Source organism: Patagioenas fasciata, chromosome 1 (genome assembly GCF_037038585.1).
Source record: "Patagioenas fasciata isolate bPatFas1 chromosome 1, bPatFas1.hap1, whole genome shotgun sequence".
In the NCBI taxonomy this organism is placed as follows: Eukaryota; Metazoa; Chordata; class Aves; order Columbiformes; family Columbidae; genus Patagioenas; species Patagioenas fasciata.
The window spans coordinates 136321803-136335381 of NC_092520.1; the positions used below are offsets into that span (position 1 = coordinate 136321803).

Consider the following 13579-nt stretch of genomic DNA (forward strand, 5'->3'; position numbering starts at 1 on the left):
GTTTTGCTTTGTTTTGTTTTTTTTCTGTTGAGCTCCCTTTTGAACGAAGTGGAGAGGGAGCTAGGTTGAGTGACAGGAGTCAAGGTTGTCAGTGCTTGAGATGCAGAGAAGTGACAGTGATGCGGGCTCTTCAAGCCGAATGGAAATTAAGACAGCAGAGCTTTGACTTTTTTCAGGGTGTGCTAACTGGAGATGTCTTGAGCTCCTGAAACCATGTGAGCTTGCAGAGCAGTCCAACCCAAGTCAGTCTTCAGTTGGAAATGCCTTTGACAGCAAGATTTTTTTTTTTGCATAGGCCATGTATTATACTTAAGCATATATATATATATATATATATATACACACATGCATATGTTCTGTGATATACACATAGGTAGGTATTAAGCTGGTTAATTGTCTGCATTCACTTTTCTTTAGCAATTATTTTTCAAAACAATTATTGAAAAACATGTAAAAATTGGTAAAAAGGAACTGTTATGAGAGTAGGCTTCGTTAGCAAAGTGTCTCTAGATTTCATGCAGTGAAATGGAAGCATAAGTCAAAATTGTCAGTTGAGTTAGTACTTCTGTTTGTAACACTTGCTCAAGAACACATTTCACTTACGCTTCTAATGCTGCAATAAATCACAAAGGCCAAGGTTTGCAGAACTGAGTTTAGTCATGTGTTGGAGATAATTTTCTGTCTAGTGAGCTTTGAAAACGTTTAAAGTTCTTACGCAGCTATCAAAGCATTTGCTGAAAGTTTATACTGAAATTGGTGCTTAGGGTTGTGGAGGGTGACTAAGACGACCAAGTTCTCTCTAATTTACTTGGTGGGATGAATTACTCTGGGTAATGTGGTACAATCATGATCATTCAGTTACACAGCCAGGGTGCATTTGTCCTTGTAAGTTCAAGTCAGGTTTTTTTTCTGGTTCTGAAAACCTTTAACATCACATAGATGAGAAAAAAAATCAATTAATGGTTCCTAATTAACTCATTTGAATGGAACTCAGCAATTTATTAGTCTACTGATCTGAGTGATCCAGCTTCAGCAGCAGAGCAAGCTGGCCCTATGTATCGGAACAGCTATTGACTGTGGCTTTTTGTTGACCTGTCCACAAGTTACCTTTTACTTCCTCCATCCTCTCTACCTCTTCAGGAGAGGCTGCAGCATTCCTCCTGCATTGGGGAAGCGTGCTTTTGGGTAGCATTACCTGACCAGACATCTGCTGTCAGTCTTGAACAAGAAGATGCGTTAGCAGCCAGGTCGGAGCATCCAGTGCTGGTCTGGTCCACAAGCCACCTGCTGAACCACGTGACTCCCAACCCCATTTTTCTTTAGAAAACAGATTGTGGGCTTTCACTGGAGAATTGCTGTGTTACTCGAGTTCTTGGAAGCTTTCCAGGTAGTTAACCATTAAGGGATCCTTGGATTTCATCTATCAAATCTGAGGCTTACAGATAGTTCTGCTTTCTAGCACCTGCCTATTTTCTCGAAATTATCTCAAACAGCAAACAATGTATTAGTCATTTCTGATACAGACTAATACTTACTGACTTACTGAATTGAAATTTTTCTTCCTCTGCAGTGCTGTTATCGAGGTACTGTATTAGACACTGTGCCCGGGGCTTAAAATGCATGTAGCAAAATTTTATATAAATTGACGACACACGGCAAGCACATCTCATGAATTGCCACGTTTTTTAAAGGTGTGTGGCTCTTGTGTCCTTTACCAGCGTTTTCTTATAAATTCCCAAATACGTCTCCTACAGACTGAAAGACACCCTCCCACAAAGTTTTGAGAAAACTGAAAACAATAGAACTTTGTTTTTCTGAAAATGCAGTGCTCAGTTAGAAACAACAGTTACTTATTAAAAGCTTCTCAATCTGTAATACACTATAATCTGTTTTAAAAAGCATTTCATCTTATCATTTTGAAAGAATTTTTAGTATTTGCACTTAATTACATAAACTTACACTTCTGCATTGGAAGTATGAGAGAATGTTAATCATATCTGCTGCAAGTGAGAAGAGGTTTTGTTTTTACATGAATATTTTTGGAATATACATCTGGTTTTAGAATGGTCTCATTGAAAGATTTGCCATATCAGGGCAGTAGTGCTTAATCTTTGGAAAATAAATATCAATAATAAATGAAAAGCTGGAGTATAGTCAGTTGTATAGAAATGTCCAGGAGCTTTTTCATTACAGAAGCAGCAAGGATGCCAAAACTCCCATGACTAACAGCCTTTTTTTGAACTAAGGAGAGCTTAAAAGGAAAGCCCACAGAATTGACACGTTGCCTGAGAAAATAAAGTCACAGTAGAGAAAAAAAATATGTTGGCAGCAGCAACACTAGTTTAGGTGTTGCATTGTCTGCCAAGAAAATCGGTAGAATTTTTTATGCACCTTCCCAAGCGTGTGCACACACAAAGGGCTATAAACACTTTGCTGTTAGCAGCATGTGTGATATTATACAGGTCTGTCAGCACTTTGTCTGCTTTGAAACTTGCTGTCTCTTTACACCCTCTTTTGTTCATGCTCCCTGATGTTAAGTTACCATACTCATATGTTTTCCAGTGGAGCCATGGAGCGTGGTTTCCAAAGCTGTTCTTCAGAAAGCTTAATTGAAAAAAGACTCGTAATTGTAGGGTATGATAGCACTGAGAAAAAAGTGCTTACATTTGCTATTTACTGTACAATGTGCCATTACAGATTTAGTAAAATAAAAGAGCTGGTACAGCCAGAGACCACATCCTTGCTAACAGTTGTGTAAGGACTGCATTTACTTAAATTTTTTCCAAATTCAGACAACTTTTTGTTAGGTATCTGTAAGTTATTGCATTTACTTCAACTAGAAATGGGACTTTCTTATGCTAGACAGCAAACACAAGATTAAACTGCTGATGTGATTATTTTTTTTCTTTTTTCCTTTTCTTGTTTTTTTTTCTTTTTTTTTTTTTTTTTCCATAGTTCAGGAATGAAATGCTTCACAGAAGCAGGATAAAACTGGCCTAGATTTGTCTTATGTTTGTATCCATATTAATCTTACCTTTAAATGTCAGTGCAAAGATTCAGCATTGATGTAGAGATGAAGACTTAATTACTCTTGTAATTTTTGCCTTCTTAGCTTATCTGTAATCTTTTAAAGTATTTTGTCACAAAGCACGTATGAAAAATGCATAAAATTGCTTCTCACCTGAAATACATCTATGTATTCTGAGTAAATTTGTGATATACAGGGATTGCATGTTTGCATGATACAGATTAGATTGTCAGACTCTGAATCTTATCTAAGATGTAGAATAAATGTTTGGAGGCAGATAGAGATGTAGCATTTTTCTGAAATGTGTTCTTCAGTTTTCACGTGTGAAAAGAAACAGTCTTTCTGAACTAAAGATATGGAGGCCTGTTGAAAGTTGTGTCCTGGTTTATGACTTTGTTTATATTCTTTCTGTGAAGTAGAACTCAGCCTTTGCTTTGATGGTCACGTTGAAAATCAGCAAATGAGAAGGCCTTAGCATTTAGGAACACATAAATAAAGTCTACAAAGAAAGGGCATGAGAGAAGCTTTGAAGTGGCATCTAGTTTTAATTTTAGTGGGAGAAAACCAGATGTGTCTTTCGGAGTTCTGGCCCAGCTTATTTTTTTTTGACAGGACAAGAAACTCAAACCAAATCGTGCAATGGAGAGACCTCAAACCAACTGTCCCCACCCTAGTAGTTTGATCTTTCTTGCCACTTCTGAGTGAACTGCTGTGTTCCAGAGGACAGATGGCCTAACCGTTCATTTTGAATTGTGTGCATCCTCCTGTACAACTGGATTATATATCTCTCTTTTTTCCATTTCAACAGCTATTATTTGAACTTATTCCCCGTTCAAAAAATCCTGCTAAAGATTTATAGCAGTTTCAAAATGGCAAAACTGGACAGAATTTTTAATTTACTGATTTTGCGGTGGTGTATGTTAAAATAAAATATTGGTACACAGCATCTTGGGGTCAGCAATCCTGTAAAACACAAGGTAGAATGAAAACAATCTATCCTGCTTGTACAGGACTTGTGTTGGCAAATGCTGCTCCTGGCATTATGCATTCTCTTGCTACTTACAAATGGAATAATATATTTGAATTATGTACTTGGGGGCTTTTTTTAGTAGTCCTTGGATCACATTTGGCCATCGAAAAGATTGCCGTTGACTGTGCATTTAGTGAGTAGGTTAAAACTACACAACAAGGTTTTTTGAACGTGTCTAGAATTGGTGAAAATAGGTAAAATACTCCTGTCTTCTAAAGAGATTAAGGGTCTCAAGGGATGGAAAGGAGAAAGAGAGCAGATAAGAAGGCAAATAACATGAGTCAAATTCAAGGTTGCTGTCAACTTCTACCTTCAACAAGATAAATCCTTTTGCTCTGAGGGCTTGTCCATATCCCAAAGCTAAGCTACCTGCTAAATGATGCCAAAGCTTGCAGTGTTCAGAGGAAGGGGTTGGGAAGGAGAACTATAAAAATTTCTGGAGGAAAAAGGTCAAGTTAAGTTGATGCTGTTAAGTTGGTATCAGTTGTCTTGCACTGAGATAGCTAAAAATGGAACTTGTCCTTGCTTGAGCTATTTTGGTGTGGTTAAGGTTTTTTGTTGTGTGGGTTTTTTATTTGCTCACTGATGGCTTGTTTTGGTTTGGTTTTGATCTTTTTATAGCAGGTCATTGTCTCAGACCACTACTGGAATTAAGAGAATATTATTTCAATACACTCAAGATATATATTTTATTTTGCACTGAAATGCTTTTCTGTCATGTCATCTCAGTCAGCTGTGTCAATTTCTGGAGCCCAAGACATCCCGGTAGTAAATACTAATGAGGAACAGTTCATGCCACATACTGAATTTGCAGAGTATGCTCATGAATACTGATAAAACACAGAGGGAATTTTTCCCAATTTGGCTGTAGTGTTTAGTATGCCATTTAATACAACCTAATTATAGATGCTAAAATAGTAAGGGTCAGTTATATCCTTCATTATAAGTGCAACAGTGTGTGTGTATAGTTACCCTGCATTCTGAAAACATGTTGATAGGAAAAATTGATTGGAGAGAGAAGGAAGAGGAGTGTTGTTTCCATATGCCTCTTGGAGGCTCTATCTCTGCATAAGCAAAAAGTTAACACCCTGGCTTCTATCTGGTTGTGTCAGTATCAGTCACTCTTCCACATAATAGAAGTAAACACAGAAATATACAGAGTTGAAACTCTGAATTACATACTGGAGTATGTATAAAATTAAAATAAAGTTCTCAGTTTAAAAACAAAAAAATCTCCTGAGATTTATTGGTCAGATATGTATTGTTATAGCGTATTGTTTTTAAATACTAAGCTTGTATGTGGACCCAGAAAATCATGGATTACTGAACAACTGTCTAAGTCGAATGTTGAAGGTTGTGAATATCACATGGTAACTTGGTTTTAATGAAACTCTTTGTAGTCTGCAAGATTGAGTTTAAAACAAATTCCTTAACCTGCTGTTATGTGGGAGGATTATGGCAATAATTATCAAGCTACTCTGTAACTTACACAAGTATCTTGAGGAGTCTTGTCAAAATATCAGATAAGTTAACACCAAAAGTGAAACAATTTGGATAAGTAATGAAAAAGTTTTCAAATGCAAGTATTTAAAATCTATTCATCCAGCTAGACATATTTACAGTCATCACACATAGTTGTACCAGCTGAATTTCCAGTGTTCACTCAAGAGATTTCTCTTGCGTCTAAGCTGAAGACAAAGAAAAAATTGCTCTTACTTTGCCTTGCCTTTTTAGAAGGGAGTGACTATAAATGTCTCTTAAATGCTAGGAAGTATTGGGTATCCCACAGGAGAGTGCTCTATGTCTAGAATATTTTTTTGCCTTTTTAATGTAATGTCAGCCACACCTCTTTGCATCTCGACATCAGTGTGAGTAGTAAGGAAAACTATATTGTCCAAAAACATTTTGATGTTTTTGGAATACTGACTTGATATATGACTCAAACCTGAAAGAAAATATTCTTGAATAGGTTTGTGTCAGTGCTTCTTCTCCTCTCTCTCTCCTTTTCCTCCCACTTTCAGGGAAACCTCCTGGTTTTGTATGGCCTCCCATTTACACTCCTTGAGCGTTGCCTCTTCCTGTGTCAGTGTGACCAGGGTGCACCCACACACAGCGTGGGACGTGCCTTCTCTGTAGTGCTCCTTGTGTACTGATGGTCCCTGAGCAGAAGTCCTGATTCTACATTTCTAGATTTCTGGATGTCAACTGATAGCCAGCTGTCAAGGCTTCACATGAGCAAGACGGCAACATTTTGGCAAAGCTTGTGGCATGCCAGCTTATCTCCATATTTTTTTAAACTTTATTTTTACTTCTTAGTTTTGTGTGAGAGTTTCTGAAATGTCAGAGGGAACATAAGAAAAAAAAAAAAAAAGGCTTTGGAAGTGAAGAAACAGAAGAATCACAAAAACACTCCCCAAACCTGGATGCTTTCTCAGGAATGTTTTGAATTTCAATTCTGTTCAATCCGGGGCATTTTCACTTGAAAGGCACTGTAGGAGCATGAAAATTAGGCATGACACAGATGTAGTCAGGTCATCTCTTTTCTGTCCCCTCATTGTAAGGGATGCGTTTCTGCAACAGAAGCTTCTAAAGAAAGCTAAACTTAGTATTCTGCTGAATTTAGTGTGAAGATAAAGTACGTTTGCTACCTCATTAGTTAAGCTCCGTAACACGTCTATCCATTTAGGAATTAGTAGGTTTTAAAAATCCCAGTAAAGAAAGAAAGAAAGAAAGAAAGAACTGAGCTATCTTTCTAACCGTATGCACATTTATTCAGCTATCCACTGACCGTGAAAGTAGTGTGAATATTTTATTAAGCTTTTGTTTGGAGGTAACTTTTAATTTGTAATGCTTCATAATTACAAAATGTTACCCAAAGGAATTTTCAAGAAACCTGTTGAAAGTTAAGATTGTCTTGTTAAGTTTAGGTTGTTTTAAGAAGCAAGAAGGGTAGAAAGCGTAACATTTGCAAGATGAGTTGTGCTTCATAGTTTTGAAAGCTAGAAGGTTAAATGAATAGGCAATAAAATAAGTAGGTGTTAAGGATAAAGTGCCATTCAAAGCTTTTGTTGTTCTGCACCTCTTCTGCTATCTTGCAACTAAAGCACTTTTTTTTCTGTACAGGTTTGTTCTCTGTCCAAGAATATTTTCCAGGGCTGAACTTGTGATAAGAAAGGCATAATATTGTGTGATACCTTACATGAAAAAGATTATCATCATGTATTGTTTGCAAAAGTAAATACTATCAAATGGAATTACTTTCTTTGTGCTTTACGGTGCTGATTTCAGATACTGGGGTTTTTGCATTATATACTCCTTTTGTTATAATTATTATTTAAACTGTTAGGGGAGGTGAGTTTGTTTTGGAGCATGCGAGTTACATCCAGATAACACATCTGCATGACAGACTCACTGCGGTTTCTTAGTCTGATTTCTGTTTGTATACTTTTTCATCACTGAACCAGGTTTGAATTTTGTGAGTGCACCTTTCCTGCCCTCTCTGTTCCATTTCGGGGCCAGAGAGCTGGGAGGGAGTCATAGCAGTTCACCCCCTTTGTCTCTGGTGGTCGCACAATGGTGTCGCTGTGCCAGCCAGCAGCTCCGCGCTCTCGGGTGTGCGTCTTGAGTGGCAGCAGCTGAGAGCTGTTGAATTTTGGCAATTTCTTCCTAATTGTGGGAGCTGCTGCGATGTAAAAACGCCTGCAGTTCAGGGTACCGAGATAGTGCAAAGTGAGGGGTTTTTGCTGGTGTGGGTGAAGCACGTTCCCTCCCACCAGAGGGGGCTCCTAAGGCCGCTGCGGGGGAGTAGCACCCTCAATTAGAAAGTCAGCAGCAGGAGTAGAACTGTGCTTGTGATGCATCACTTTTGTTCCAATCACTGAATATTTATCTGTATTATTGGAAAATTTGGAGCTAGTAACTTTACATTCTAAGCTAGAAGACAATTGCTTTTTACAGAAGTGGTATTTTATCCCTACAGAGCAGTTGTTTATGTCTTGTCTTTAACTTGTCCCCATCTAGCTGAAATCCTATTTATCAATATATAAAGACTTAACTAAAGTGAATTATCAGGGAACATATATGAACTAGTAACGCTTTACTGCTCTACTTTTTAAATTCAAAACCATTACCAACCCAGTGCCAATGGTAATACTCATTATCCTTTTTATTAATTGGCGTATATATGTGTTTGTGTGTGTATGCACATGCAGTGTTACATGCCGTAATGAAATATTCATAATTGTTTTCACTGGGCTGATGTACTCAATGCACTGGATTTATGTACTTGAGCTGAAAAAACAAAAAATTATTGCCTAATAATTTTCCTTCTCTTTCTTCCACAGCCATAATGAACGAAAAGTAACCTGCAAACATCCAGTAACAGGACAGCCATCACAGGACAATTGTATTTTTGTTGTGAATGAACAGTAAGTGACATCTGTTTCGGTCTATAAAATACATGTTTTAAAACTCGTTAATATTGAAGTAAGATTCAGCGATCACTGATTGCAATATTTACGTTTTCAAGACAGACTAGCATGTTTGTATTATTTGAAAGCAATATTTAATAGTAATTTTTAAGATAAAAAACATAGCCGAAATTAATTATATGATAGAAATGCACTGTGTTTACACACTGTGTGAATTTCCCCTTATCACTTTATTTCTTCTGTAGTGTTAGCAAATGGCTTATATAATATATAGTAATCCAGTAAACTTCTAAAAAGGAATACATTTTTAATTACTTAGGGACAATTATGTGCCTTTAATGTATCATGTTTTGCCTGGTAGTATCTCCTCAATCAGATATTTTGTTGGCCAGTTGAAACACTTTCTGAAAACCTAGATAATAACTTGGTTTTGCTGTCTTTGCATTAGTTTTATAGAAAGACAACAGTATGAGAAGGTATCTATGCAAGTCATACCTGCCCTCAGGGTTTTATATGTGGCTGGGTATTGGGTGTCCTAGTCACGGCCATTGCTGCAACACGTTATACAGCGGCTAGAGTGAAAACCCTAACAGCAATATGTGAAACTTCACAAACATGCGTGTTCTCATTAAAGTGAGACAAAGCCACATGGGGTCTTTGGAGAGCATTTCTTCCCATTTCCATCTCATGCTCATTCCTGTTTTTTTTTCCATCCCATCAACACCTTGCACTAACAGAGAACTCCTGTTTTAAAACATCTTAAAATTCACCTAGAATAGATTTAAGTTTAAAACGTGTTGCAGGTAGTTTTACAAAGAAGTGTGAATTGCTTTCAAATTGGAAAAGTAGGGCACCGGCTGTAATAGGCTATATCTAGGGGTGCTTTTTAATAGCAGTCTGCACACACAGCATGTTCTATTGCTATTACATATTCTGTTTTCAGGACTGCTGCAGCAATGACTTCTGAAGACAAGAAGGAGCGACCAGTAAGCATGATATGTGAAGCAACTAACTATAATCTGACATCAGATTATGCTGCACATCCAATGAGCCCTGTGGGCAGAGTAAGTCTTTATGTCCAAAATAAATTAAAGTTATAATCATTCAGTTATTCCACAAAGACAGTGCTATATATTAGTGTTCCATTGAAAAAGAGAAAGAAAGCATATATCTTTTAGGGTACTTGACTCCTTTCATGTTTAATTTGGAAACTGAGGTGTCTGAAACAAATTATCACTGAAGCAGTAATTTTAACAGGTATCTCACATCTTATGACTTCCACATACTTAAATTGTTTACAGAATCTGACCTTTCTAATTAGTGTGAACAAGCAAAATTGCTTGTTCACTGATGAGACATCATCATAAGCATTGTTATGGAAATTGCTCGATACACAAAGAATTGACTAGATTTCTTCAAGTAAAATACAGAGAACTGTAATTGTCTAGAAGAAGTAGGTACAAGAGAGATGGAAGGTGACCCTGGGGCAAAATTAAAAGAGGAGATGACATCGTTTGCTGTCAGTGCACCAGAAGATGAGGTTCTGATTTCCTAGGAAAAAATGCCTGGGAAAAGTCATGGAGGTTCCTAGGCCAGCTGAATTTGTGTCCCACTTTCTCCATTCACCCAGCTTCTCAAAAAGTTAAGATAAATACCCAGAGGTTTATCAAGGTGATGGGTTCAGGCCCATCAGTCTTACCTCTGTGTCTAGCAAGATCATGGAGCAGATCCTCCTGGAATCTGTGCTGAGTCACGTGGCAAATAAGAAGGTGACTGGTGATAGCCAGCATGGCTTCATTAAGGGCAAATAGTGCCTGACCAATTTAGTGGCCTTCTACGATGGTGTTACAGTGTTGGTGGATAAGGGAAGAGCAACTGATGTCATCTGCCTGGATTTGTGCAAAGCATTTGACATTGTCCTGCACAACATCCTTGTCTCTAAATTGGAGAGACATGAGTTTGATAGATGGACCACTCGGTGGATAATTAGCTGGATGGTCACGCTCAAAGAGCTGTGGTCAACAATTCAATGTCCAAGTGGAGACCAGTGATGAGTGGCGTTCTTCAGGGGTCTGTATTGGGACCAGCGCTGTTGAACATCTTTGTCAGCGACATGGACAGTGGGACTGAATGCACCCTTAGCAGGTTTGCTGATGACACCAAGCTGTGTGGTGTAGTCGACACACTGAAAGGAAGGGATACCATCCAGAGGGACCCTGAGAGGCTTTAGAGGTGGGCCTGTGCAAACCTCATGATGGTCATCAAGGCCAAGTGTGAGGTCCTGCATGTGGGTCAGGGCAATCCCAAGCACAAATACAGGCTGGGCAGAGAATGAATTGAGAGCAACCCTGAGGAGAAGGACTTGGGGTTGCAGGAACAGAAGCATGACCAGCAGGTTGAGGGAGTTGATTCTCCCCCACTACTCTGCTCCCATGAGACCCCACCTGAAGTAGTGCATCCAGCTCTGGGACCCCCCCAACGTAAGAAGGACATGGAGCTGTTGGAGTGAGTCCTCTGGAGGAGGGCCACAAAGATGATCGGGGGCTGGAGCACCTCTTCTGTGAAGACAGGCAGAGGGTGTTGGGGTTGTTTAGCTTGGAGAAGGGCAGGCTCCAAGAAAACTGTATAGCAGCTTTCCAGTACTTAAAGGAGACCTACAAGAAAACTGAGGGGATTTTACAAGGGTGTGTAGTGATAGGACAAGGGGTAATGGCTTTAAGCTGAAAGAGGGTAAATTTATATTAGAGATAATGAATAAATTCTTCACCATGAGGGTGGTGAGGCACAGGAACAGGCTGCCCAGAGAAGCTGTGGTTGCCCCATCCCTGGAAGTGTTCATGGGCAGGCTGGACAGGTCTTTGAGCAACCTGGTCTAGTGGAAGGTGTCCCTTTCCATGGCAGAGGTGTGGAACTAGGTGATCTTAAATGTCCCTTCCAACACAAACCATTCTATGATTCTGCTCCTCCTTTTCCACCATATACATGGTGTTGGCCAAATAACACACTGCAGCTCTGTTAAGTGCTGCTTATTCTATATTAAATGTATTTCTAAACTTGAAGATACTAGCACAGACCTCTGACTATGTAAAACATCTATCTTTTGAAAATTGTTTTTTTCAGTTGTCTTGCTGTTGTTGTTTTTTTTTTTTTTTCCCTCCTGTTAAAAATCACTACCTAGACAAATAGGATCGTATCTCCTGAAATGCATTGAGGGAATCAGCTTTTTAATGTATAAAGTTGGTCATATTACCAGTCACCCTCCACAGTTCATCTCCTCTGCTTTTCATTGCTGTCCTGATTATCAGCAGACTAATGCTAACAATTTTCTCATAGTAAGTGGAATGGAGTGTTAACCTGGAACAACTCCTGCAGAGCTCCTTGCATCTCCATCACAGCTAGGATGTATAAAATTCTTTATAAGTATTCATCCACTTGTTTATAGATATTTCATGTAGTGCTTAAGCCAATCCAGTTTTAAATGGGTAGTTTAGATATAGCTATAAATGTCTTCTCAGGATTTGGGTTAGCCAGAAATTTTGCAGTAGTAGTCATGAGATACATTAGCCAACAGCACAGTAAACAGGAGCAATGTGAAAGGCAGTATTGGTATTCAGGACTGAATGTCTCTTCTGTATTTTCATGTTTTATATTCAGGCTAGTCCAGTAGTGCTCCTTGTTCATCTGACATTTTAGTCTTATCTAAAATTAATCTAGTTTGCTCTATGCAAACCAAAACACAGTAAGAGAGAATGACTGGGAGATCTGCTCCAAGACCAACCTCCTGGTCCAAGCAAAAACGCTGAGGCAAAAACCCACTCAGCTCACGGAAAACTGCAGCATGGGAAGGCGCTGAAATTGCCTACAAAATCCAGAAGGCAACATCATGTTGGTTTGTGGTTTGGAAGATAATGTAAGCCTTGGAGACTCGGAAACGTATTTTTAAACAGAAATTGAAAGTAACAGATATTTAGATTTCCATTCTTTGAGTTCACATGGAGAAAATTTTCTTATCAGCAAGGTTCTCAATCCATGCTTTTCAAATGTAGACACAATAAGTTTAGTGGTGATTAGTTACTTTTGTACTGTTTCTTAAACGGGGGAAGAAACCTCACATAAATTCGGTGTCCTATGCCAGCTAAGGAGAGAGTGGAGCAACTTGCAGAGTGATGAAGTGTGCCCAGAGTTCAAAACCCTGCTGCTGTTTGTTTTCTTCAGGTTTGGGAAAGAGTAAATATCACTGGCTGGACTTCTGGCTTCTTTCTCAGTACTGGAACTGTACAAGATCCTGTAGGTTCTGGTTTTAGAGGCATCACAGTTACTGGGGCTATTCCTTAGAACGTGTCAGATGGTACCAGATGTGACTATGAGTTTGTCAGCTCTGTTACCTTCTACGCCTTCCACCAACTGGTTAGTAATGGGACCCTTCATTCACTGTTCTACTCTTTGCCTTCTCCAGGAGCTGGAGCTGTGCAATATTGTTAGTGCTGTGGGGTAAAAAATATTTGAACCTTTCAATTCTTTTTTTTTTTTTTCCCTTTCTTCATGTTTCCCCCATTCAAGATATGTTAGATTTGTGTGTGAGAGAACATGAGATGGCCAGGGATCCTAGATATAACAAGAGGAGGAGGTGATCTGAAAAGTTTGAGAACTCATAATTAGTTTGCATATACACCTACAGTATTTCCATATCCTAAAATACTCTTTGTCTCGAGGCTCAGAATTTGTTATGAACGCTTATTCTCTTTATGCAGTGTGTGGTAAAATCATCACAAGGTATCTAAAGTGTTCTCTCTATTAACTAAAATTAGAAAGCACTTGTGATGCTCTCCTTAGTTAATGGAAGTTTTTATTCACAGTTGGTTAGATGTAACCTATTAAAACTTTGCTGTGAGCTCAGTGAAATTAGAGTCAGTATGATTTGTCATCAGACCTGCCTACATCTATATTATCTAAATTATCTGAATTTGTTAGTGGAGTTCACATTAGTAGCATAATACTTGGGGTTGGTTGTGTTTTCAGAGGCATCCCTAGTGCGTTAGGCATTTTACAAGCATAGGAAGTCCGGAACACTCTTGGGAGATGTTGAACCTT

The 13579-nt window shown here is 38.6% G+C and overlaps 1 protein-coding gene across 20 annotated transcripts in view; it reads left to right on the plus strand.

Moving 5' to 3' along the window:
- Positions 1-13579, plus strand: part of PLEKHA5 (pleckstrin homology domain containing A5) — a 174246-nt gene that overhangs the window by 88390 nt on the left and 72277 nt on the right. For all 20 annotated transcript variants that reach the window (XM_071815599.1, XM_071815602.1, XM_071815575.1 and 17 more), the window contains 2 exons: positions 8402-8485; positions 9432-9552. In XM_071815599.1, the coding sequence (XP_071671700.1) occupies positions 8402-8485; positions 9432-9552 (205 nt within the window). The remainder of the gene's footprint in view (positions 1-8401; positions 8486-9431; positions 9553-13579) is intronic.